The sequence below is a fragment of the Alligator mississippiensis genome, chromosome 4, assembly GCF_030867095.1.
Source record: "Alligator mississippiensis isolate rAllMis1 chromosome 4, rAllMis1, whole genome shotgun sequence".
In the NCBI taxonomy this organism is placed as follows: Eukaryota; Metazoa; Chordata; order Crocodylia; family Alligatoridae; genus Alligator; species Alligator mississippiensis.
In genome coordinates this window covers 72,225,598-72,249,297 of record NC_081827.1, presented here as the reverse complement: position 1 = coordinate 72,249,297, position 23,700 = coordinate 72,225,598, and the positions used below count along the sequence as shown (strand labels likewise).

The 23,700-nt window shown below is 40.3% G+C and overlaps 1 protein-coding gene across 4 annotated transcripts in view; it reads right to left on the bottom strand.

Annotated features, from left to right (window-relative positions):
* Positions 1–23,700, bottom strand: part of TRHDE (thyrotropin releasing hormone degrading enzyme) — a 334,099-nt gene that overhangs the window by 151,672 nt on the left and 158,727 nt on the right. For all 4 annotated transcript variants that reach the window (XM_059726094.1, XM_059726093.1, XM_059726092.1 and 1 more), the window contains exon 6: positions 13,059–13,196. In XM_059726094.1, the coding sequence (XP_059582077.1) occupies positions 13,059–13,196 (138 nt within the window). The remainder of the gene's footprint in view (positions 1–13,058; positions 13,197–23,700) is intronic.

Genomic DNA, 23,700 nt, shown 5'->3' with positions numbered 1-23,700 from the left:
TCTTTTGAATTTTATCTAAAAACTTAAAACTAGCTATTGTAATTTGTAAACCTTGTAGCATAATTAATTTCTTTATTAGATGTTAAGTAAAATCTCTCACTCTTGAGTTGAAAAACTGCAAGATTTTTGTGATGCCAAAAACTTATATGGGATGTGCTGAAGAAGCATGGGCTAAATACTGTAAGATATGAGTTTTTCACTGGCAAATCATAATCATTACTTTTTCTGAATAACAGAGTCATTCTGGGGAGAGATAAATACTCAGATGGCCAACTGATAACATGAGTTTTGATGAAATGTTAGACTTAGAAATCAATTCTGTTCCAGATTTTTAGGAACAAGCCATAGCAAACAGAATTCAGTGGGAAATAACCATAAATAAACATGTCCTTCAGGTGGACTTTGCAATGTCCTTTTCTTTTGAATATCAAAATGAAGTACAAGCTGTTCAGTCGTCCAGACAAAATGTTGCTAGGACTCCATTTACTACAGCAGTTTTATTTAGCCTCTCCACCAAAACCTCTCTTATATGTTCTGACACCACTGACAAGGACAAAAAGCACAGTATATTTTTTCATTAAGCGCCTATATGAGGAAATCTTCAAGGATGGACAAACACAAGAGGCTGATGAGATTATTTACACAGATGAGCCATCATCAGAGTTCAAGATTAGGATTGAATAAAGCAGCAGTTCTCAAACTCCGCTGCACAGAGTATCCCTTTCAACAATAAAACTAAGTCCATGGCTCCCAATTACTCCAAAAGATAGAAAGACAACAAATCCCTGTATAAGGACATTTCAACAGAACTAAAGAATGCATGGTTATAACTATTTCATTTCCAAGAGGAAACACATCCCTAGTGTTCATCATATTACCAGACAGCAGCAGAGAGAGTTCATGAACAAATAAAATAGCACGAGTACTTGGTGCTACTACAGATACCTTTTGAATTTTTCCTTTTAGTCCCACAGGAAGAGAAACAGGGGATATTAGAATCAGATTTCCTCTTTATTTTTTATTAATCTAAACTGAATGTGTTGTAAGGTTTGAGTTTTCAAATCTCATCATCATAACAGGACTTCATCAAGCCTTCTGTAGCCAAGGATGATAAATTGAATTAACCATTGCAGTAATTCAATCAAGAAACATAATTTCATATTTGTTATTGCTGTCTTTCCTTGGGAAACAAACTGTTTCAAGACTTCAGCTGTAAGCCATTTAGGTAGTTGGGGTGATGGGTTTAAATGTTTCTGAATTCTCATAGCACACGTGAGACAAAAGGGCACCTTCTGGGTCCAGATTTTGATTTTATAATAATAAAGCCAAACAGATGCATTTTAGTGCTGGAAAGACTTCTGGAAGAATTCAAGCTAATAAAATACATTTGCCAGATAGACACTAGGAAAGCATGTCTATTTATGCCCTTCAAACTAGCCTGATATGGTCAAAGAAAAAAGCCCTTACCTTCTGTCTGAGCTAAAGTTGATAACTGCATGACCTATCTGGTATCATCAATACATGACAGTGAAACAGGATCTTTTAATCTTGTGTATGTTTATATGTGTATAAATGGCAGCTTATGTATATGTATGTCTCTCTCCCACAAACATACACCTATCATGTGTATTGCTGAGAAGTTATAAACTATTTTTGGCATGAAACAGCTGTTTCAATACTCATGAGGGACACAGCTCTTCTGTATGCCTTTTCCCAATCAAATTCAGTTTCATGCGCTTCAGAAATTTTCAGTGTCTGTTTAGTTGTAACCTTAAAGACATAAGTTTCTGATACTTTGCAAATACTTTAAGAAACACAATTTAGAAAAAGAATTGCTAGTCGCAGAAAGAAAATGGTCCAAGGAAATGCCAACCCTGGAAACACAAGAACACATGCACTGTTTTATATACAACACTTATCCTTACACATCCAAAGAGTCCTATCTATACGGAAAAAACAACATCTCATTAGTGAGCAAACCAGGGCTGGGCTGCGTGGGGGCCAGGGTGCATGGTTGACAGCCCAGAGGTTGCAGTGCGAGGCCACAGCAAAAGCACTCGCAGCGCAGCCTGTCAGAGTCCAACAAATCTGCAAATTCTGCTAAATGCCTTGTCATAAAAATATGAGAAAGGAAGTGGAAAAAACACTCACCTCAGGAAAAAACACACTGTCTCCCTCAGAATCACAGTCCATACTGCCTGTTAGAAAGTATTTCTCTAAAGCATGTAAGTGCACCATAACAAGAAGATGGATATGCATGCTTACTTTAGGACTGAGCACTAAAAATCCAATCACCTTGCTTGATACAGTAAGTTTTGTTAAGGTCACAACATGGTAAGGCTGGCTAGAGGCAGCCTGAGTATGCTGAGGGAACTGGGATAACTGGGTGCCATATGCATACCCACACATCTTTACTGAAGCCTACCTGCCTTAATACTTCTCTTGTATGTATGTACATATTTCTCAGAAAAAAACAGCTGACATTTCAAGCATACACAAGCTTAGGACTGTTCTCACTTAAGTGTAAAAGGCATAGATGAATACTGAAACGCATAGGTCTTCATGTGTACATAAGTATTTAGGTTGTATTCTGGTGAACTTCAAATAACAAAAAAAGCATATATATCAATTTTATCTAAAACATGACTAGCCAGCATGAATCCATTTTGAATGAAGCTCTTACTGAATCAAGACTTTCAAGTTAAGGATTTTCTTAAGTCTCAATTAAGCAAAGTATTTAGATATGTGCCTATTTTAAGCATATACCCACTGGCTTCAGAGGTATAATTCATATGCTTAAACTGGGATAACTAATACTTTCTGAACCGAATAAGTGCTTTGCTAAATCTGGATCTAACTGAGCATGGCTAGCACACACATTGCAAATAGCTTTTTCTAGGACTTTTCTCTCAACAGAATGGAGTTGTTTTCACTACAAGATATTTTCTCTGTAAAATTCAATATGAACAAATGGCTTTTGAAGCAACCGTCTGTACTCTGGGCACTGACCTGCTGTGCTGTCTAGTCATGTAACAGACACCATCGTACAAATACGTACAAAGAATTTAGTGTCATTCACAGCCGACATCACAGCTAAATTAATCTGGAAAAACAAAAAGCATTTCCCTTAGACAACCATGAGAGAATGGGTTGCAAAACTATCTGACTTGTCTCACAGGTAATTTGACACAGCTTGACGACATACTACACTTACGATTAACCTATCTGAATAATTGAAATATAACCTTCTTTGCTTTACATTGTACATAAGTTTCTTCCACATCTAAGGAACCATCTCATATTATCACCATGTGACCATGCTATTCAGCAAAGATTATTATATACTGACTTACAGTAGTTGATCCTTACATAAAAGTATCCACTTCTTAGGTGGAAGGAATAACTAACTTTTTTCCAGTGTTTGAGAACAGAAATAAAAAAACAGAAAACACATGAAAAAATGGATTATGCAGAGAGCATGGGGCCCAGATTTCAGTGAAAAATGGTATATGGATTTTTTTCAAAAGCATTGTACTTAATTGATCAGAGGCCCACTGTTTTCAGTTGTTTAAAATTTTCTTTTGTTGGAACATGCTGATACCATGCACCATGTAGCTGAGCACTTACTCCCTACAAAGTAAATGGCATTTTGGAGGTTAAACACTTTCACGCTCTCAGTAATATTTCTTTCGCTGATTGAAAAGTTCCTCCTTTTAATAGTTTGCACAAACCTAGAACACATTATGCTTTTTTAAAAACTGGCACAAAAATAAAGTTTTAAGCCATACAATAAGTATTAAAGTTAAGATAAGAATAAGCATTTTGTCAGGATGTGGCAATAAACATTACATTTTTTCCTCTGCCTAAAAAAGATTCAAACCAATATCTCAATTTGATTTATACTGGATTATTATTAACTCCACTGGGTACTCTCCTCTTAGATTTGGCTGACTTCAGGATGCTCATAGGTAAAAAGATTCTATCAGGCGCTCTATATTGTGACACTCACCATCACACCTGCTCTGGCTGCCATCAGGAACCTTTACTGTCTATACCGAAACAAACCTCACTAGCTTTTCTTGCTAAACTACTGGCAACAGGACATTTCTTTATCAAAGTATTGGCCCAGTCAATATGGGCTTTCACTGGCCTTAGAAACCCATCAGTTCTGGCAACCCTGAGAGCACTGTCCTGGTGCTGGCTGGCTTTGTGATATAGCTGTCTTGTCTTACCTGCTTATTATTGGTGGTTGTTCCTGGCTGACTATTGTTACTTAAGTTATTCTTGCTCTGTCTCTTCCTCTGTGTGTGTGTGTGTGCATGTTTCCATGTTTGTGAGAGTGAGAGCAAGCGAGAGCAAGAGAGTGAGAGCATGCGCATGTGTGCGTGCATACAGTGCTGATACAACTCTCTAGGCTACATTTCCTGCTGCCAGTTATTTTTGGTGTGGAAATGCTGTCATGTTTTTCACTTTGATTTAACAATCCCTGAGCTCCACTCTAGTGTTCAACAGGCTACATTTCCTGCTGCACTTGGGATATAACCAAGGTTCCAGCCATTCTGGGGAGGACAGCATCTTACTTCCAGCTGTGCTAGGAAAATCTATCTAATCTCTGATGCAACATGAGAGATGTACAAGAAGGCTGATTGTATCTTTCTGGTAATATTATTTATTAATAAGCCATCCTGGTTTTTTTTTCCTCTGTACATATTTGTGGCCCCTGTGGGAGGAGACACACATTTAAAAAATCACTAATACTATATTTTTAAAACATTCAAACATTATCATCAACAACAGTTCAAGTGGAAAGGTATTTTTTAGTGCTGCAGTATTTATTTCACTCTTCTCATAGGCTTAAGTGAATCCATGTCTTCAGAGCTTTATACCCTAAGATTTCTTAGTATGTGCAGCCATAGAGGACCAAAAAAGGTGGAAACTGAAGATATATTTAGTTCTCAAACACTTAAGTGGCATACTGTAATTTTAATGTTTATCTCTAACATTTATAAAGGAAATTGAGAAGGAAGGGAGCCATTAAAGTGACAGTTAGTTCTTTGTGGCAAGAGTGTTTGGGAGAGATGGACCTTTTAATTGCATCTAACAATGACATGATGTTGATAATAATGAAAACAATGGCATTTATTGATTCTCGTTCTCCTAAGAATAACTATGTGCAAGCACGTTTTATTGTTTTGTTTTTGTCAAAAAGATTATGAAGAGAAAGGACCCATGAGAAACGCACACCAGGAAGGCAAGGTCCAAAAACAATATAAGGCAGAAATTTTAAAACTCCAGAAATTTGCTTTTGAAAACAACCATAATATGGGAAAAAATACTTTAGCATAGTGATTAGACATTATTTGATTAAATGTCAACTAGGTTAGCATTTACTAATCATTGAGGGCCTGATCCAAAGCCTAACGAAGCCTGTGGAAAGAATTCTAATGGACTCTAAATCAAACAAGCCAGGAAATCCAAAAATAACCATCAGAGAAATGTCAATAATAGTATCCATTTTGCAGAAGAACAGGGGGAGCCCAGAAGGGGAACTTCCCACTTGCCCCCTTCCCCTCAGTCCCCAAAATCCAAGCCGCCTTGCCAACGCTGGGATGAGTGGCTGCAACAACACAAATGGGGCAGCAAGTGAGCCAGCCCCAACACCGCATGACAGACACATCCCAGGGTAAGGACTTTCCTCTTACTGGTTGCCCCCAGGTTAGGGGGCAAACAACTGCAGGAGTGCAGGGACGGACAGTGGAGATGCTCCAGGATACACGGCAGCTGGCACAGCCCTGGTTCAGCACCTTAGAGCAGGGGTTTTCAACCTTTTTTAATAAGGTGGTGTCCCCCTTTTTAGTAAGTGTACCCGGGGGTGGGGGGGTGAAGGGAGCACCCAGGTGTGGAGTGGGGGGGCATCATGGGTGGTGGAGTGGCGGCAGCGCAGTGTCTGTGCGGCCCTGCACTCACCCCAGCCTTGCTCCTGTGATGCAGCAGCACAGGGTGGCAGCACTCCATCCCCACCCATCCCCGCATGCCCCTTGGGACCTTTCAAAGTACCCCCAAGGGTACGCATACCCCCGGGTGACAACCCCTGCCTTAGACGATTCCCCAGGGAAACAGGGCCCTCTAGAGAAAGAGGCCCTATCCGGGACCACAGGGGCCAGGGAATGGCAGCTTGTGTGGGGTATGCCTCAGGAAAAGGGAACACCTGACCCCAGTTTACCCCAGGTGGTTCATCTTGATACAACAGGGGCAAGGCACAGCAAAAGAGCAGAAGCCAAAGCTGATAGACAGAGAGCATCCAGCAGAAACCCAGAAGGGACGCCATTAGCAGTAAAGGAGGAGATTTTCTGATAGAGCGGGACGGTCTCAGATGGTGAGGGGAAGTTCATCTGCCCATATTTTTTTATTTTTGTATCAGATGGACTTCTAGGACTTTCTGGTAGTTGCCCAGGAAGCCACTTTGACTAGTTCCCTAGCTGTGAACCCTTAACAGCAGGAGCTGACAACTGTGTCTTAAGGTGCCACTGGCCTGGGAGAGTGTAAGGGCAAAGGAGCCCCCGTTATAGGCCCGGCATCTTGTCAGACACCATAGTGGACTATTTTGCCTGAGAGGGAGTAGCCCTGATGATGATGCCTTCTGCTTCCTACGGGACAGAATTCTACTGAACTTTTCAATCAAGTCATAGCAGGCGAGTGTTCTGCAAGTGTGGAAAGCTCCCTAGTGGGGTACACAGTGCAGGTCAAGCCACGGAGTGGAGCTTGACCACACATTTCCAGCACATAAAATATTTCAATACCCTATTTTGCAAGAGTGGCCATATAGCATATGACAGCATGGGCAAAAAAACCCCCAAAAGATAGCCACAAAAACAGTGCTGAGAAATATAACATCTGATATTTTCTTTCAGTTTTACAATGTGAAAATTATTTTGACAAATATTTGCCAGAATATTCATATTGTTAGAGACCAGAGAGAAGAATAGACTGGATTTTTATTTCCATCTATGACAAATGGTATTCTGTCTCTATTGACCTAGTGACCTGTACATAGGCATAATAAAGGTACATGGGAATGAAGACACAGACACACACAAACTGTAAAATGTAGTCACTGTTTTGTCTCCAACAGTTATTAGTATCAGGTCCTCCAGAGGTAGGAGTAAGGAATCTGGAAGTGGACATTTATGGAAAGTCTTGCTTATATTTAAAGCAAAGAGGCATGTAGACTTTGGGATTTCTTTTTAAACTATCCTCTTAGCTCTTCTCTTAAGGGAAAAAAATCCATGGAATCAATCTAACTGGAATCAATCTAACAAAGCAGCTAAACAAGCACTTCACTTGAAAAATGTAAGGGTGAAGTTAACAAGTTACTCTTAGACCATACAAAATCCATGGGATGTTAAGGGTATTCAAGTTAGAACATGTTGTGGGCAGTCACACATTAAGGTTTAATGCCAGTTCTTGACTGCACAGCTCTGACTTGCCAGTAGAGGACTGGCAAGCAGGGGCATCACTAAAACCCAGAACACCCAGGCTCTATCCCCAAACTGGATGGGGGGCTGGGAGTGGTGCATCCTGGGATGCTGGAGGATGGCAAATTGCTTATTTTATCTGTGGAGCAAGCTGAAGTTACCTTAACATGAGCTGGGTAGGGCATCCCAGAGTTAACCCTCACCTGATGTGGCATAACTTTGAGATGCTCAGAGGGCACTTAGCATGTGTTAAAGAGCTTTAATATCATAGAACCATAGACAGTTAGGGTTGGAAGAGACCTCAGGAGGTCATCTAGTCCAACCCCCTTCTCAAAGTAAGACCATCCCCAACGAGATCAACCCAGCCAAAGCTTTGTCTAGCGAGGTTTTGAAAACCTCCAAGGATGGAGCTTCTACCACCTCTCTGGGTAACCTGCTCCAGTGTTTTACTACCCTCCTAGTGAGAAAATTCTTCCTAACATCTAACCTAAACTTTCCTTGCTGCGCCTTGAGGCAATTGCTTCTTGTTCTGTCATCTGCCACTACTGAGAAGAGTCTAGATCTATCCTCTTTCTAACCCTACTTCAGGTAGTTGAGGGCTGCTATTAAATCCCCTCTTAGTCTTCTCTTCTCTAAATAAACCCAGTTCCCTCAGTCTTACCTCATAAATCATGTCCCCCAGCTCCTTCACCATTTTTACTGCCCTCTGCTGGACTCTATCTAATTTGTCCACATTCTTTCTGTAGTGGGGGCCTAAAATTGAACACAGTACTCTAGATGTGGCCTCACCAGTGCTGAATAGAGAGGAAGAATCACTTCCCTTGAACTACTGGCAACACACCTACCAATGCGGCCCAGTATGCCATTAGCCTTCTTGGCAACAAGGGCACACCGCTGGCTCATATTCAGCTTATTGTCCACTGTAACCCCAACATCTTTTTCTGCAGAGCTGCTGCCCAGCCAGTCAGCCCCCAGCCTGTACTGGTGCATGGAATTGTTCCATCCTAACTGCAGGACTCTGAACTTCTCCTTGTTGATCCTCATGAGATTTCTTTTGGCCCAATCCTCCAATTTGTCTAAGTCACTCTGAATCCTAGCCCTACCCTTCAGCATATCTACCGTAGTAGATACTAGCCTACCTCCCAGCTTGGTGTCATCTGTAAACTTGCTGAGGGTGTGCTTCATCCCATCTTCCAGGTCTTTGATGAAAACATTGAACAAAACTGGCCCCAGGACTGACCTCTGGGGCACTCCACTTGATACCAGCTACCAACTAGACACCGAGCCATTGATTACTACCCTCTGAGCTCGATGCTCCTGCCAGTTTTCTATCCACCTTACAGTCCATTTATTCAGCCCATACTTCCTTAGCTTGCTTGTGAGAATGCTGTGGGAGACAATATCAAAAGCCTTGTTAACATCAAGGTATACCACCAGTCTCCCCACATCCACAGAGCCAGTCACCTTGTCATACAAGGCAATCAGGTTGGTCAGGCGTGACTTGCCCATGGTGAATCTATGTTCACTGTTCCTAATCACCTTTTTCTTCTCCAAGCACTTAGAAATGGATTCCTTGAGGATGTGCTCCATGATTTTTCTAGGGACTGAGTTGAGGCTAACTGCTCTATAGTTCCTTGGATCCTCCTTCTTCCCCTTCTTAAACACGGGCACTATGTTTGCCCTTTTCCAATCATCTCGGACCTCTCCTGATCACCATCAGTTTTCAAAAATAATGACCAAAGGCTCTGCAATCACATCAGCCAAATCCCTCAGCACCCTGGGATGCTTCTCATCCAGCCCCATATGTAGACACATTTTAAATGCCCTCAGCATGGCCTAAGCGTAACATATAATTTCACCTTAAGTCATTTCCCTGGCATTACTGCTCATACACTTCATAGTTTCAGAGTTGATAGGGTTGGAAGGGACCTGAGCAGATCATCAAGTCCAACCCCCTGCCATGGGCAGGAAAGAATGCTGGGGTCAAACGACCCCAGCGAGGTAATTATCTAGCCTCCTTAAAATAGTGCACTAAAAATGATCAGCACCCTGTAAGTTCAATCATTAAATACACTGGTACTAAGATGATGAGAGTGCTGAGCAATCTGAAAGTCTGGCAAAGGACCTGAGATGCAGCAATATCCACTGGGCTGGACCACTATATCCAGTAAAATGGAACCATTACAATGTTACAATGCAATCACATTTATACAATATACAGATTGTATTCTCATCTCCTCAGAAAGCTGAGTTCTGCTTTTATATTATATAAATTGTTAGCTATTTTATGCATGTATCCTACTGCCCTATTTATCATTTCAATGCAAATGAAAATATTTAATGTTTGTAAAGTGCTTTTACAATAAAAAGATAAGGGCTAAGTATGATATTAACATTGCTATTATCATATTAATTAGACAAAAATAAACAGCATGAAATGTTCTAGATACTCATCAAGAATGAACCTCTGAACTTGCTGATTTTCAGACATCACTAGAATGAATATCTATGGTTGGAAGATAATTTAAATAAGAATAAATCAGCATATTGTAAGCTACTGAATATTATAACTTCATTGATCAAGAGTAATAATTTCAAAACCTCCAAGTGACTAAGGTTTTTATATGCTATCTTATACACACACACACACACACACACACACACAGGTGCATGCATGTGCGCGCACACATGCACGCACTTTAAAAATAAAAATCACTAGGTCATGTACAGTCAAGATTCTTCAACCTGCATCTTTCAAACAGAAGGTCAAGTTAAGGCCAGGCATTGCTGCTCAATGAGAAAAGATACTGCCTGAAAGAGAGTGGTTCCTTCTTGCTTTAGCACTGTATAAGCATAATATGATCATAAAAGACCCTGGAATAAAAGGTGTTGTGGTGATTCAGCAGGCAACAAAGAGCCACGTAGCTTCTATGCAATCAGAATCTGATGTCATCTGATTCAGGAGGAAAGAACTGTATATATTAAGAAAATAATAACGAGCTGACTTTTCTGGCTAAACCACCTCTCTTGCTGCCCAAGAGAAAAGCAAGAATTTAAGCAGGATGAACTGTCTACAAAACACATATTCCTTAGTATGTCTGAAATATTTTTTTTAAATGCTCTGTTGCCAAAAACCCATTAAACGATGATACATAAAAGTTTTATAATAGCTATATCTTTATGACTTAGGCTACTTACAGATATTATGCTTCTACCAGGAGAATCGCCACTTGCCACACAAGTATTCACTGAATTTCTACCAGGGGAAATATGTCCCTTCTGGTAGAAAGATCTTTTAGAGGTAGAAATAGATTTTATCTTTGTGTCTCAACAAAAATTCCTCTGGTGGCACAAAGTGAAAGCAAACAGGTCTGTAGCTTCTGTCACACCACAAATGCTCAAATTTGTGGCCATACAGAAGGTGGTATTAAATTGGGCTACTTTACTGAGGGCCACATCTGTTTCTTTATGGTAAAAGAAAACAGCCAGCATGAAGCTAAATGAAGATCTTTAACTGCCGAGGGCTTGCGGGGCCTGGTCCTGCACACCCTGGGAATTCCCTGGCAGGATCATTCCCCCAGGCTTTGGGAGCACCTGCTTTGCTTTCCCCACTTACTTAGACATGTCTTAGGGATCCCTGGGGACACAGCTGTGTAAAGGAGAAAGGTCAGATCTTTATCCCAAAAATGCATGTCTGCAAGTTGGGGTTTCCTACTTATAAACACACACCCCATGTCAGGGCACAGCAGATATGTGCGCCAGAGGAATCCCTCTGCAGGGATTCCTCCCAACTCCCATCTACAAGCACAGAGGAGGACCCACCCTATGGGAGCTTCCCCCAACACACATTTGTGCAGGCATATCTGCAAATGGGGAAAAGGAAAACCTTACAGGAGTTCCCCCCTTTGTGCATACAGACACACAGACTCCCCACTACAACATAGGGGTATATCTGCAAGTAGAAGTTTTCCCCCCACTTGTCTCCCAAGTTAGTGCATGGCGACTGGCAACATCTGTAGAAATCCGCAGAGCACATTCAGCTGTGCCACAACATATCATGGCACAACCGATCTGTTTCCAGCCTACATGTGAAAGTGGAACAACAAAATCCCCTCAGTAACAGAATTATTATATACTGGCGAACTACAAAAACATTTCCTCACTATATATTTAATATAATTAATATGTAAAGAATGGGTGCAAAGATTTTTTATTGTACTTATAAACTTATTGAAGCATTATTTTTCACTTGGTTCTTTATTATTCCATGGTTGTAAGTCCTTTCTTTCACTTGATATGGGATTTAAAATAGAGTGGATTAAGTGAACTGGTATATCTCTTCAGCAAATCGTATCTAGAAAGCTTATCTGATTCTTTTAATTAAGACTTCTGCATTATCTAAGCTTCATAGACCATTTGTGATCCAGACAGAAAAATTGGAGTTAAAAATTACCAAAGCCTTTTAACAAAACTTACAAGAACCAATGGAAGAATAAATTGTTTTACTGCTATATTAAAGGTACTTACAACATAATTCAACCCACAGATACATGGAGGAAATTACCATTTAAGTCAATAGAAACTATCTCTAAGTAAATAAGGGAAAATCCCCCAATTGCTAACTGTGTTGCCGTAAATGATGCATCAAATTTCATTCTCAAAATATAATTAAATCTATGCTATAAAGATACAAGGAGATAGCCCTGACATATTCTCTTACAATAATCAGATAAAAAACAGATCACAGCCTATGTACAACTCAAGAGCAGTGGTTTGATTTTAGAAAAAGATCAGGATACTGATAGCACATGACCCCTTGCATGTCATATAGCTGCATTCCTCAACCTTCTCCATGGCAGCACTTAGCATTGTTTTGCTATTAGTGGAAGGGAAGGGCTAGAGCCCCTGGCAGACATTACACTTAAGACGTGATAAACCAGTTAATCACATCTTCAGTTGTTACCTGGCCGTACATTAATACAATTAATGGCATCACAAAACCAGGAATAAGCCACAAAGTTATTGCACAAAAATGAATTTAAAAAGAACTGAAGAAGAATGCACTACATTTGAAAGCTTTTCTAAGTCTATACCAACCATGCAGTTGGTCCAATAAAAGATATTGCCCACAAAAATGCTTGCCTCTTACATACTTCCTGGATCTTCATGGCTATACACTACTAACTTTTTCTCACAAAAGAAACCACCTTATTTGGTTACAATGGGTACTGAAGATGATGCTTCAAAAATTTTCTCTGGATTCTCATTAGGGTAGGGACTGCACTTCTCTCTTCAGCTTTAAAGCATTTAAAGTCTGTGCACAAAGACAATATAAGTAACAAATAATAATAATTTTCCTTTGCTGAACTCTTAAAACCTTCAGTTTTATTTATATCATTTAATAACTCTGAACGTCTTGAGTACAATGCCTAAGGTTAGTTACTTTAAACCCAAAGAGTCCACGTGCATTTAAGTTTCGTAACTAGTTATTTTTCTTATATGGTTATTTTTTCACATATAACAAGTCTTCCAAATACAATTACTTAAAAATTGAACACAAATGTGTGGTTTATCTATCCCCACCTTTTTGTAGGCGATCCAGTCAAACACCCTGTCAATGTCTGTGGCTTGTTGCACCTCCTGTGATACTGGATGTGAACTGGCCAAACCATCAAGCAGCATCACTTCATGTACGACATCTGTCAGAAATCTCTGCTTTTCCTGAAATAGAGTACATGCAGGAATATCATGGGCAGAGATGCATTTATGACAATATGGACATAATGCACATCAGTCAGAGTCTCAGGGACTCAACAGCCTTCCATATGAGGGCCTGCAAAAATCAAATCCTATGGTCTGGGTGTCATCCACAGTGATCTAGAGCAATTCCTGAATGTTTTAACAGATAGAGAAAACCAACTGACCTCAGTTCTAACTGAGATATGGTGGACCTTCCTGACCTGTGATTTGGGTTGGAATGGAAATAAATTTCACTAAAATTAAATTAATGACTACAAGTAATTTTTTTAAAAGCTGTAAACTGCAACTGATATTATACCAATTCTTCCAATTTCATTTCTGCAGGGAGAGAAAGAAGAAAAATATTTCAATCACAAGAAAACAAATATATTAAAACATAATACATAGAACATTTTTTCATGCATGGATCTGAAATTACATTACACGAGCAACTAAATAGCTTTATATAACAGCTGGGGAGGCACAGAGAAGTTAAGTGATTTGCTCAAGTTTAAGTAGCAAGCCAAGGAAGAACAGAGATGTGGGCAAAACTGACTTTTGGTTCAGTGACCTTACCACTGACTGTGCTAGACTCTTCCCAGCTTACAGAGGCAGCATTTAAACTGCATGTGCCTTTATTCTCAGAAGTGTTATACGGAGTGGGCAACAGGGGCAATAGCCCTGGCCACCCACTTATAATAAGCACAAGAACTGCAGCTGCCATTGCAGTCAGTCTGGTCCCTGTTGCCATCCAGGACATAGAACCTGGTTGTTATGCTTCTGGTTCTTTTGACGATTTCCACTCTATAAACATTACCCATTTAATTCTCCCAACTTCACTATTAAGAAAAGGTTAGCATCCCAGCTTTACAAGTTAAGAAACTGTGGCACACGGGATTTCAGTAATGCTGAAGATCACATACCAAAGTCAGTGGCAGCTGATAACCCACTCTATGAATTTGTTTCTACCTTTTAACAGCAGATTGCAAGTGATGGTCAATACCACTCAAATTTATGTCAGCAGTAAAGTTTTCTTAATGTCCATGTACAAGTAAACTTGGACTATGCATATTCCTTTTCACAGTTCAGCTGGAAGTCATATTCTTCAGTTGAGGACTTTCAGTGCCTTGAAAAAACTATGAAGTTACATTACTGTAGACACCTCTACTCCACAACCTTCTGTTAGCAAGAAAGAAAGAGCTCAATTTGCTCAGGTTTTTAAGTCAAGTATAAATGTTAAAGGTGAATTAAAATATTATGGTTAATTGAAGTTTAAAGAAGTATCTCTGAAATGATATGTTTTAACATTTATCTAAATTACAAGAGTTACTGAGCTGATGTTGATCCAGTGGTATAATATTAGGGAACTCTTGGGAACTTTGCATTTTTAAAAAGTCACTTTGATTTGCCCAGATAAAATAAGTACATGATTAAATAATATATTCTACATTTAATTTCTTATAAAGAAATGTTTTGGCATCAATGTGTTAATTTAAATTACAGTTATAAGATAGCCAAAAAGCTATTCCAATGCTGATCCATCTGGAAATAAACTTTTCTATTAAAATTCATTAGAGTACAAGAAATGTACCTTGAGTTGATTATATATTCAAGCAATTAAAAACATGGGATGCAGGAAAGCCAATTACCCAATACATAGTTAAAGTTCTCAGCTAGTCATATTAGGTAAAGCTTGTGAAGGAAAATAAAATGCCTTGTTCACATATCTTTCATTTTAGAATTTTTTGAGGCATAAACAGCAAAACTCAACATCTCATAAGCGCCATTGGGAGGATATAGTAATAGTCAAAATCATAAAATGGTTAAGGGATCAAAAGCACCTCAGTCACACACAGTTCACACTTTCAAGAAGTATTAGATTTCCTAATTTTTTGGCCACAGGCAAGCACAGCACTGCTAGTTTAGGTAGGTTGGACACATCTTCAAAAGTCAGTTTGGAAAGGCAGTTACCAAAGGTTAACAGAGGTGGATTTTGACTATGTAGAATTCTAAATTACTACACTAAGAACTGATAAAATGGTCTCATTAGCCACATGAGTCACTTGGCCAAACCTCGAGTATAGTAGATAGGCAGATAGCAATTTAAGACATTTAAAAGTTTATAAAAACAAGAGAAACGTAAAACCATGAAGGCAAAGCAATATTTGTAATTGTGTCTTGGGTCATATCTTGATGAAAATGTAGTCTTGAATCATATTAGCTCATTCAGTTAAGCTTAATGCAACTAAAAATACCACCCTAGCTTATTAAGATGTGGGCTACAGCTTCTGAGGCTCCCAAAGAAACACCATATGGCCAGCTAACATGACTTCAAACATATTAGCCAGCAACATTCAAGGTGGGTTATCAATCACATTAAGCTTGCTGCAGTGAGCTAAAAGTTAAACACACACACATACAAAACACATTACTATTGCTCAACAAGATGGGGCCTTGATGAAAGGAGATCCAAATACGTTTAAGACTCATATTTTTGTACTAAGCAAAAAAAATATGGGAACAGCATATTTTAGGGCTGGCACATGGGCCTGGAACCTACAGTAATGGGAAACAAAAAGGAAACCCTGCATAAACCAAAACCAGCTTAATTACTACATAATTTAAATACTACTGTAGCTATTAGATAAAGTTGCATCAGTGTTGTACCTAGGTGTTGTACCAAACAACCTGAAATATACTAAAATTATTAATATACAATTTTAAAGAAAGGAGGGCTTTCTTTTCCCCACCACTGTATTTAGTAAAGCAGAATGGGTCTGTTTCAACACGATGTCTATGGAATCGTAGATTCACTTTCTGTGGAGAAAATCAATGTTAGAATAGGTTGGGCAAGGTCAGTGAGCTGTAAACAGCTCAGGTCAGGGGACTGAGTCTGAACAGGAAACAATCACAAAATTTTGTTCAAGATTACTTTCCTCTGGGGGAGTTCAAGCAGAATAAATAGCAAACACAGGACTGATTTTGATCTGCTACAAACCTGGTGTAGTAAAGTGAGAGTGGAATTCCTGGAATTCAAGAATACAGTTTTCTTCACATTATACCCAGTCCCTGCACACAACATGATTCTGTGTGATGATACTGCTATGACAACTGGAGTTCCCATAAAAGGCAGGACTCCATCTATTAGTGACAGGGGAATAGGGATGACACCATACAGTGTTATCAGGGAAACAAAACTGAGCAAAGGCTGGTATGAGGACAGTGTAAGCTTGCTGACATAAGGTAGTATGACTCTGGGGCATTTGATGCCATTCCTCAAGGGTAGATGAAAACAGTGGTTGAATTTCTGTTTATTATCCCCCTATTACCAATGAACCCACTATCCCCCATCACAAGTCCCCAGTTTTAAAAGAAATGCATTAGTCAGACTATAAACAATAGATGGCAAGATTCTGGAAGACCTAGCACCTCTATTTGTTGAGAAAAAAATGTAATTTTAACAGCATTACTTCAGCTACCTTTCCAGTGGCCTTCCCTTTCATTCGTCATTGGCTCCTGTAACCACATCCAGTCATGCTTTCAGCAGGCAGGAATTCATCTACTGTGTTGAAGATGTGCTAGATTCTATTTTTTTTAGAGTTAAATCAACTCACCCTTTATACAAAGCTGTTGATTCAGAATCTCACATTGGTACCAAACTCTATGATATCTGAGTGCATGCGTGTTCTTGTTCTTTTAGCTTTTAAGATTTTCTAACTTAAACCTGCTGGAATGTATCCTCCAACACCTCCCTCCAAGTTCTGTGCTTTCCTCATTCCAGTTACCATGCCCACTTTTGTAAATCTATATTCTGGAAAAGGTATTTTTGGATTAGAAGCTTGTCGATGGAGGAAATGAATGTTACAGATGATGACACCTGCAAATTAATGGAAAGGGTGCAGTCAGCCCTACCTTTTAACAATATACCTTTTAGATATGAAGCTACCTTTAAACAGAAAGCAAAGGTGAAACAATATTCCTTGTTCACACAGGGTTGTGGCATAAAAATTTATTCTATGTACCATAAAAAAGGCTGTTTAAATGGGCAAAAAGCAGAGTTGCTGGTGGTGATTTTATAATGCATTATTAAGATATCATGTAATGACATTTAAGTTAGGTAGTATGAAAATAATATGATTCTTGAGCTACTCACAAAATAATTTCTAAAACTTGATATGAAATAAGTAGACAAAGAACTGTACACAAAAAATGGGAATATACTCAACAAGGGAACAAAATAAATTACACAATAAGAGCTATGTTTGAAGATTATTATATATAAAAGATCAAAGGGCTCAGTGTTAAAGGCACTGCCTTTGTTCTGGGGTAGGCATTCAAATGGTGCATAGACTAAGAAACCTATTTGAATAATGTTTAAGATGGGTGCCCAAATGTGTAAATTATGATCCCATCAAACTGGTCAGCAATGTCGATCTCAAAATAGGTAACTTTTACTTGCCAACAGACATACAAATGGGATTTGTGCGATCTATTATCTGATAAAATAAGTATTTGCAGAAAGTAGGTCAATAGGTTTATAGGGAGAATAGTAGGTTTATAGGGAGAATATGCCCTTGACAGAAAGAAGCAGAAGCAAATTGTAAGAACAGTCAAATATCTCTATGATATAAAGGGCAAGAACACAATACAAGAGCTTTCCAATGAAGCTGGACTACACAGGGATGTCAACTCAGGGGTATTCCAGGGTTGTATACAATAAGCTAATGGCATAGCAAAGATCCACTGGGCAGATACAAGAGGACAAGTTTCTACTGTGTATCACAGTCTTTCTTTCTCACTTGCTTTCCCTACTTGTATAAGTGAAAAAATTAACGTTTGATAAATAATCTTATTGTTTTCTTTCATTTTAACAGTCTGTGTGCACATATGTAAATCATTGCATGAGAGAGAGAGAGAGCGCGCGTGTGTGTGTGTGTAACTGGAAAGGGAAAGGTGACTGGGAAAGCAGTGACAAAATCACTATTTGTTAGCTGTGAAAAAGGTAAGGGGTCCGTGTCCATTCTTATTTGTTCCATTCTTATTTGTTCCATATTTTTAAGCGGAACTCCAATGAAATTCTATCTTGTTGCTAGCATGGGCTGACAATTTCACTGAAATGTAGCTGCACTAGGAGTTCCCAGCTGAGGAGAAAGACAGGGTCTCAGAGGTAACTGTGGTCAATTCCAAGTATGGATCTAAGTATCAGAAAAGAGCACCTGAAATATACTCCTGTTCAATGGCGAGTCAGACCAGGCATCCATGCCTTTGGGTAATGTATTTAGAATTCCCAGGGTTATGCTGCATTTTGTACTAGTTGGAATTGTTTCAAAGTTTATGATATCATCTACTACTACAATTGCTCTCTCTCTCTCTCTCTCTCTCCATCCTTCTGTATCTCCATTATCAATTTGATCTAATTGTATGTTAAATCTGTTTTGCCCCAATGGATTCCCAATGAGGCAAGGATGCTGAATACAATGAGGAATTTGAAATGAAAACCCACATCACTACTACCTTCACTTCTAGCATGAATTGAAATGAAAGAAGGGAAAAGTTCCACCTCCTTTCCCTACTGGATTGATCCCATTAGCATTGAAAACACTAAGCCTGATTCAGCCTAGTAGTGTAGGGTTTGTCCATAAAAAAAAAAATCCATCCTCCAATGACAGTGCAGGTTACTGCTCCACAGAGTGAATCCATACCTAGTTCTGAGGACCACATGCAATACTTAAATCCAGAGAAGGCATCTTTTAGACACGAATAGTGTTCTAAAAAAGCGTCTGCCAGTAACTGCCAAAAATCACACTAAATCAGCATATTTTCTAAGTGCTGCATGAGCGCTGCATGGACTTTGCACATTTGAAATCTATGCTTTTTTGAAAACGAGGAGGTCCTGAGAGAATCAAGCCAATTTTATGGGTTTGGACTAATCCCTGCCAGATCTTAATTCCTTTAAACATCACTTCACACTTGTGATATGATACTGCTTCCATGCCACATGCAATTTTAAAACAAAGAGAAGCTCTATGACTCAAGAAGACAGGTGAAATTGGAAAAAAAAAAAAAAAAAAAAGCATCTCTCAATATGTATGCAGCCAAATACATGGCTGTTTATTTTGCCACCTAACTTCCCACCTGGAATACTGCTTTAAAAGAAGTGGGTCAGAGAAGAGGGGAGCCAACAAGACAAAAAAGTCTATGTCAAAGTCTCATTTCCTCTGAGGGATGAGACGTGATAGAAACTTCTCTCAACCTCCTTCAAGAGACTGAGAGAAGAGTTACCAAGTCAATGGTATGTGCAATTTAGTAGTTTAAACAGTTTCATTTTGAAACAAAAGGCATGTCCAAATCCCAACCTAAGGAATGTAAACTTTATGACATAAATCTTCTGATGTTAATGGCTATTTAAATCTTTTCCTAAAATAAGCAGACATTGACATGGAGCAGTTAGAGCCCCTGACATTCTCTAAACCTATATTCAATTTTCTGAATGCATTTTTCACCCAAGGTTTGATGCCCATTTACACTTAATCTAAGATGTAAAGATTTTAAATACTAAAAGTTCAAAACTGCTGTCTTGCCAAAGCATGAATGAACTCTGTTAGGAAACATCATTTGTCGATATATATTACTTTTTTAATTTTAAAAAGGAAATATAAGGGTATTTGGATTGCTGTCATTAAAAGGATCTAGTAATTGACAATAAGAAGGTCTTGAAACTTACCTTTACATCTCTTTTTTTCTTGCCAAAGTCAATTATACATGAGTTTCTATTTAATTTTGCATAGAGAGTTTCCCCTGTAGTTGAGTTAAAACAGAAAAATCATACAAGGCTTCACTCTGGCAAGCAGTTACTGGGGGGAAAATACACTCCATGTGGTATTAATTAAAAGCTTGCTTCTTAGAGGCATTGGGAGCCTTTAACCAAAAAAGGAGACATGAAAGGAGTTTGAAAAAGGAGAGGCCAAGTCTCTTTCAACACTGAACCAGCATGATATTTATGTTAGGTTAGAAGGATCAAGCAGGCTACAGCTTAGGTCTGAAATGCCAAAACAATAATGAAATAAATCAAAAAGGTTCATGTCTTAAGTCTACTTCAAAACTTTTAATGATTTTTTTCTGGGCTTTCTGTGAGTCAAACAAAGCCTAAGAACATTTTATTAAGAGAGATAAATGTTTTAGCAGGCAATCTGCTAAAGTACATTAAAGTACATTAAAAATATGCATGGTCTAATGTCAGTATTCATTTTTATTATTTTAATCCTGACAATGAGAAAGATAGGCAATTACAATAATTTATCAAGGACCTGAGCAAAAAGCTTTGAGATGCTCTCAGTATTTAATTTAATGAAGTTTATTTTAATGATTTTCTATTAATATTTATTTTTATGCTTTGGCAAATTCTATCTTCACATGATTTTAAACGAAAAATATTTGTATGCAGATTTTTAACAACATGAATCTATTTTCCATTTTCTATAATAATGACAGAATCATGTTGGGTGCCTATACATGAGTGCCGAGGCTGCTTCAACGTGCTGGAATTCCAGCACATTAGAGCAGAGTCTGCTGCAGCGTGGCAATTGCTGCACTCCAGCAGCCTCCTGTCTCTCATGTATCAGGATCCCTGCGATTAAAAATAGCAGCACAGGCACTTAAACTAAAACTTGTTGAATAAGCTTTAGTTCAAGTTCTTCCACCACCATTTTTAAGTGTGGGGATGCTGATACAGGAGATGCAGAAGCACTTTAATTAGACCAGCTCTCAGAGCTGCTCTAAATAAAGTGTTGCCCCCATCCCACCTCTAGAGCACATATACAAAGTGCCCGTAGAGCAGGCGTGGGCAATAATTTTGGCTGACGGGCTGTTTAACAAGTTTTGGTGAGCTGTTGAGGGCTGCAAGGGTAGTCCCACCCCATGACAGGTACCCCACCCCCTGGTCGCCATCTTGGGACCAGAAGTTCCACCCCCTAACCCCTGGCCTTTGCTACAGGAAGTCCCTCCCCTTGCCTTGGAAGTACTCCTTTGGGGAGGAGGGGTGCTGCCATCTTGAAACCAGAAAAAAAAAGTCAAACGTACTGTAACTTATTTTTATTTTTTAAATATTTTTGTCCTGATTTTTGTGTGTTTGCATAGTGTATCTTGAGGCAATTGCATAAAAACCCAAAATACAGTCTTACTCATGTATATTGTGGGGGGGGGGGAAGGTGTATATAGGGGGGTGGAGGTTTGTGGGAGGATGGTGGGAGTGGGGGCCTGGGAATGTGTGGGGGAGTTATGGTGGTGGAGTTATGGTGGGGGCTGGGAGTTTCTGGGGGATGTGTGAGGGTGTGGGGGCCTGTTGGAGGTATGGTGAGAGATGGGGTGTGTGGCAGGGGGATGGGAATGGGGAGAGTCCCTGGAGTGTGCAAGTCCCTGGATCTGCATGTGGTGGCAGAGAGCAGGGTCAGACCCACCCAGCTCCATAGTATGCAGCTCTTGCACTCCAGTCCCCATCCACAGGTGTTGGCAGAGTGCAGTGCCAGCCCCCCCTGGCCCCACAGTACTCCTACCCGACTCACTGGCCACATGTGGTGGCAGCTTGCGGGGACAGTCCCATAACATGTAGCACCCTGTTCTCCTGCCTGAGTCGCTGGATGCATGTAGGGGCAGGGTGCAGAGAGACCCCTGCCCGGCCCAACAGTGTGCAGCTCCCGCACTGCCATCCAAGTCCCCAGCTGCACACGGTGGCAGCATGCAGGGCCAGTCCTACCCACCCCAAAGAGTGCAGCTGCTGCACTCCTGCCTGAGTCCCCAGCTACACATGGTGGCAGCATGCGGAGCCAGCCCCACCTGGCCCCATAACACACAGCTCCCCACCCTCCTGCAGCATGCAGGGCAGCCCAGCCCAGCCCCAAAGGGCATGGCTCCCCACACTCCCACCCCCAACGGAAGTACCTGGCCTAAGCAACCAGAGCTGCACCTCCTGCATGGACGCACCGGCTTGCATGAGGGCCAAGGCTTACAGGGGGCTCATGGAGAGGCCCCGAAGGCTAGATGGAATTGCCTGGTGGGCCAGATCCAGCTCCTGGACCTTATTTTGCCCATCTCTGCCCTAGAGCCTGGAGTACTATGGTTAGAAGAAAAAGTTAGGTCACGTTTTGAAAGATGAAGGATGCCCTTCCACACTGAAACGGTGGGTCCTAATACTTTGATCAAAGAAGCTTAACAGACTTGACCATGGGTTCCAATAACAGCAAATAAACACAGGAAAAAGAAGGCCTCTTCATTTTCGAGAGAAAAACAGAGGATACAAACCACTGTAAATACACTGTGCATTGATTCATCCAATAAAGCTGTTACAAAAGCTACACTTTTATAAAATAAAGGAGAAGGAAAAGACCACTGGGTTCTGTGGAATGCTTTCTCAGCGTAAGGTGAGGTGGTGACTGCTAAAGCATTTGACACTTGTTTGATGGATGAAAGTGAAAATTACTTGCCAGTAATTCCTTTTGTCATAGCCCTCTACTCCTGCCTTACTAACAGAGACCCTCAAGGACAAACAGCATGATGGCTCCACCTACCACAAAATAAGGAAGCGAAAGATCAATCAATAAATCCAGGCACATAGAGCTCCTAGTCCATCACTTCCCTGCCCCTCCTCCCAAGAGCCAAGTACAGAGGGCTTTAAGTAATCTGAAAAATAAGCAGAAACAAAGATGGAATACATAGTTGCAAACCTGTCTATGAGGGGAGAAGGGAGAGGGTGGAAGAAAGCAGCACTTTGAAAAAAGAAATTACCAGTTAGTGGAAGGAATAAATGGAAGCTTGGTGCCAATGTATGGGAGAGCCAAGCCTCCAAACCTGGCCAAATAATGGAAAAGTTAACCTAAGGAAGAGAGACAAAACTTGAGTCCTACGCTGGGGGAATGGAAAACAGTCATGAGGAACTGAGAGAACAGAACATAAACTTCAAGGACTAGCATAGTTACCCAACCTTTGTTCTAGAAAGAAGGAAACATTTGAAACATATACCAGGATCTACGACAGCTACTGGAGCCAATGAAGAAACAAAGAAAAAGTGCTACAATGGATTCCTCTTATTAGAATCACTTTGGGAAATGGTGATTTAATTCTATTAACAGGCTGATTCCATTAAAAGGAAACCTGTTTTTTCAAGAACACAGATAGTCACTGCTCCCCCACAGCCCCTAGACCTGCTTGTGCCTCTCACTCCCCCCTCACCCCTGCTGGTGACTCTTGCCCCCCACCCACAGCCCCCTGGCCTCCCAGCCCTGTCACAGGGACCCCCAGCTGCCATGCCTATGGGGCCAGGGACCTGGGTCCGCAGCCCCCTTCCCCTGGCAGGTGGCAGCACCTGCTGCAGCGAAGCAGAGCTCAGCTCCTCACCTGCTGCTGCCTGCTATGGACTTGGGTGCAGGAGGTGGGGCCAGCTCCCTGGAGCAGCAGGCACTCCCAGAGGGGCAAGGGGACACCCATGCCTCCC